A 4,344-nucleotide genomic window follows, 5' to 3' on the forward strand; every position below is an offset into this window, starting at 1 on the left:
CAATATATAATAGAGCGATAGAGAGAATCTGATAAAGTGCAGATATGTAGGTGTATCACATTCTCTGAGTTAGTTAGTCTTATCACTCCAATAGAGTCTTGTATATAAAAGAGACATAAATTAATGTTCGAGTTTCTGATTGGTAGTCTGATGTGTAATACTGATTGGGTATCCCTTCCTAAGTGAAGCAACTATATTGCGACCGCAGCTATTTACGTAGATGACAGCTGACACGTGGTTACCGAACTGTATTGCTATGAGAGTTAATTCGTCGGATTATCTGAGTTCATCGTTGATTTTTTATCATTAAACTTTCGCATTATAGTAAATTTTTAAATTAAATTATTGTTCTTGTTGTAATTTTGTTTATGTCGGCAAACAAATTTTACACTAAGTACGGAATATGTTTATATTAAACGGAATTCATATTTATGCATTGGAGCGGTCCAAATATGTCGACACAGGAAGTGATGGTATCCAGACTCTGATGGGAGTTCGATTTCGAGTCTCTTTTAATACAGAACTCTAGTCACTCTTGTTTTAAGCTTTTTGTGTGTCATGGCTTTTCCACTTCCACTGTGCTTAGCAAAATTGACAGTCCAGTGGCTGAGTAGCGACAAGTGGCGCCAGTGACTGAGTCAGTCTGACGTCTGACCAAGTCTGACTCTGACATCATTGGGTCCTTGAATGCGTTCTCGCATTTACCGGATCGCACCAGATGCTTCCCGAGAGGTTATCCTTTCGAAAAAGAAAGAACGAACACGTCATAGACACTCGACAAGAATCAACGTGTAAGTTTCTATTCGTTTGACGCTCTCTTATACCTAGACAAAATGTGCATATCGGTGACGGCGCTTAGTCGACGAGGATTTACCTCGAGGGATGTTATGCGGCTCGGCGTTAAGCAACTTCATTGCTCCAGTTGCGAATCAACAATGAACAACGTGCTGTCACGACGATGTCCCGCATCGTTGAGCGTCGCCGATGTCTCACGAATTTTGGGCTGGTTTCGCGAGAGCTCGAAAATGTTTTCTTCCGTGAGGACTCCGATTTCCTCCGACGTCGTCGCCGACGCTCTGACAAAGCGGCAAGCAAAGGAGTTGGTGTCAAAGCTCACTTCGGAGGAACGTGGCTTGTTTTTGACAGCATTAAACGAATGCAAATCTGCGGAGCAGAAGGCTGGTTATGAAGGTAGACATCCCTTGTTTCAATAAATTTGTAATCTTAGACAAGCATTTGCTATTTAACGAAAGGCTAATTCTCATTTTAAAGATTTACAGACAATTATTTCTTACAAAACTTACATAAATTACATATTAATGAAGAAGATATTGATCTTTTATATTTAGCTTTATATATATGTGTGTGTGTGTGTGTGTGTGTGTGTGTGTGTGTGTATGTATGTGTGTATGTATAGGTATAGCATAAAGAAACATATATAATAAAATTCTTGCAAGACAAGTATTCGCTATTTAACTAGGAGCTAATCCTGATCTTAAGAATATACAGTAGAAAATAACTTCTTATAAGATTATATATTGATAGGGAAGATATATTGATCTTCTTTTATATATTTAATTTTATATATATATACATATCACAAAGAAACACAATAAAATTTTTGCACCTTTACTAGGTCAACTGGCAGCTATCCGATGGAGGAGCAAGTTAGGCAGACCTAGCAAAATACCATCATTAGGCGAGGTGGATCCTACAGGAACCTACTGCCCTATGCCGGACGATTGGTTAAACCGCAAGTACGGTAAGGACATTACTATTTTTATATATATTTTTAATCATTCATATTGTCATACATTCGTTAAATCATTGGTACTATTAAAGAAAGAAGTATAATACAGGATCATTTAAAATGTCTTTAATGCAGTGTAACAATTCGTTACATTCATAAAAAAAAACATGAACGTTAACTTAGATTTATTACCTATAGATCTCGAAAATAAAATTAATCTCCCTGTTATTTAATGGTATTTTTGGATATAATGGAATATTTTTCCTGCAATGCGATCTCCATGGATGTTATTCTGTAAGTTTCTCGTTTTTTCTCAATTTCTCTCTTAACTCTCTAGCACTCTCTGTGTCTCTTTTCCTCTAATTACACTAACTCTCTTGCCTGCTTCTATTCTAACACAACTTTTTGGATGTTTCATGGCCAACCACAGTGCCACAGTTAGGTAATATTTTGGACACTTTTCTATGGTTCTCTCATTTTTTAAAAACCTTTTCCCCCAATATGGAAATTAATCTTTGTTAATTTCATTTAACTAAATACATTTTTATAAATTATAGAATTATCTTTTTCATATTTTTATTTCTTGCAAATTTTGTTTTTGAAATAATCATTTGGCCAGATTATTTTTCATCCATATATTAGACAAAGTTGTTTGGATAAAATGATTTTTCTAGAATTTATTAAATTCTACAAAAAATTCTCTTTAAGTAGAGCTTTTTGTTTTTTTCCTTACAATACTTTTTCCTTCATTTGAATTTTGTTAAGATTCCTTTTTTTATTTAAATTCATTAAAAATACATCACAATATACAGTTTTGGTGTTCATGAACCATAAAAACAATCTTATATTACCTTATATTGCATTTAGTGTTTGCTAATTTCATTAAGTAATTACGTAGCAATTTCATATTAAATATGATTAACTTGTGGATTTAGATTGAATCTTTTATTTTTTACAGTTGAACACGTTGCAGAGCCATCCACAAAAGACTTGGTATTCGGTATGTATTACTTTCAATTCATTGATTCAATTCATTCGATATTACTTTCAATATCAAAGAATTTATATATTCACTAGCAAGTAATCAATCGCGTTTTTATCTTATTTATCTCCTATTTACTGTTCACAAAATAAAAATTAAATAATACTTTTATTTTAAAAGATTTATCATTACTGCAAAGATTGATTAAATAATATAGATATATCTTTTAAGAAAATTTTAATTAGATAAAATATATAGAAGTTTTATATACATATAATAATTTAAATCTCAATTCAAATTAAAAGTGCAAATAAATAATGTGGAACAATAATTGTATTTTTGCAGTCGCGATCGCGAATGCAATTCCATTCGTTGGATTTGGTTTTCTTGACAACTTCATCATGATCGTTGCTGTATGTATCTTATGGACTTCCGTCATTTCCTATGTGCCGACTTTTAAGATTGATGTTTCAGGGCGATCAAATCGAATTGATGCTGAACAGAAGGTTCCCTATCTCCACCATGGCAGCGGCAGCGCTGGGCAACACGGTATCAGACGTCATTGGAATCGGTTCGGTGCATTATGTTGAGATATTTGCTCAAAAAATCGGCTTCGAAGCGCCCAAATTAACTCTAGCACAACTGAATCTGCCTAGGACACGAATAGCTGCGAATGTGGTACAATTTGTTGCTTCATTATACTTTATTTTATATTGAGCATATTTTTTTGTTTTAGTATTAAGTAAAAATACTAAGTAAAAATTTACGTAAAAAAATTTTTGGATAATTAAAAAGATGAAGTCTTTTTCAGTGAAATTATTCAAGGAAATTTTTTTGTTGATTACAGGGTCGAGTTATCGGTGTTACGATTGGATGTATTATTGGCATGACGCCTATACCATTAGCCGCGCTTTTTCGTAATGATAGCTGAATTAGCCAAAAAAAATGACTGAAAGAAACGAATTAATTTAATTAATTTAATACAATTAACTTAGTATGTAGGACAGGCCGCAAATACCCCACAATAAGCGTTTTATTTTACACAAATGCTTAAACTTTTATAATTTTAATGTTCAACTATCGTAAATAACACGATTTCCATCTCATCCAGTATTATAAAATTAATATATATATATAATATATATATAAATGTATAGAATATGGTATAGTATAGAACTGTATAGAACAAAGTTTGTGTGCAATATTATGATTGTTTTTTAAAGATGAAATTTAAATAGGTTTTAAACTTACTGTGTTTTATGAGGCTTTAATCCGACGCAAAATCTATTTAAAAAAGAAGCTTATATATGTGTGATATCAGAAAGTTACTAAATTAGAATAAATTAGAATAAAAACTTGTTTTAATATCAGTCTTCCAAAAAGAATATTCATTATTCGTTTCCCAATATGTAATCATTTTTAGATATAAAACAGCATTTATAGCATGCGACATCGGATAGTTATTGAGAAAAACAGATCTGTTAGTATCGAACATTCCACTGCAAAAAGTTAGTACAAAAAAATATAGGTTTATATATTTGTTGATATATATATATATATATATATATATATATATATATATATATATATATATATATATCTACTTAACGTA

The 4,344-nt window shown here is 31.7% G+C and overlaps 1 protein-coding gene across 1 annotated transcript; it reads left to right on the forward strand.

Annotated features, from left to right (window-relative positions):
* The first annotated feature begins 833 nt into the window (after positions 1 to 833).
* Positions 834 to 3,663, forward strand: LOC105622290. Its single transcript, XM_012203710.1, has 6 exons — positions 834 to 1,191; positions 1,637 to 1,762; positions 2,709 to 2,750; positions 3,078 to 3,145; positions 3,207 to 3,410; positions 3,580 to 3,663. Exons 1-6 carry the CDS (start codon positions 834 to 836, stop codon positions 3,661 to 3,663), a joined length of 882 nt encoding a protein of 293 aa, XP_012059100.1.
* The last annotated feature ends 681 nt before the right edge of the window (positions 3,664 to 4,344 follow it).

This window comes from Atta cephalotes (genome assembly GCF_000143395.1).
Source record: "Atta cephalotes unplaced genomic scaffold scaffold00043, whole genome shotgun sequence".
Taxonomy (NCBI): Eukaryota; Metazoa; Arthropoda; class Insecta; order Hymenoptera; family Formicidae; genus Atta; species Atta cephalotes.

What these genes read in the sequence shown, in the direction of transcription:
- LOC105622290 (XM_012203710.1), top strand. Translation starts at nt 834, where the DNA reads ATGTGCATATCGGTGACGGCGCTTAGTCGACGAGGATTTACCTCGAGG. An exon ending in CACAAAAGACTTGGTATTCG is followed by an intron (nt 2,751 to 3,077) that starts GTATGTATTACT and finishes GTATTTTTGCAG; the next exon opens with TCGCGATCGCGAATGCAATT. An exon ending in CACGAATAGCTGCGAATGTG is followed by an intron (nt 3,411 to 3,579) that starts GTACAATTTGTT and finishes TGTTGATTACAG; the next exon opens with GGTCGAGTTATCGGTGTTAC.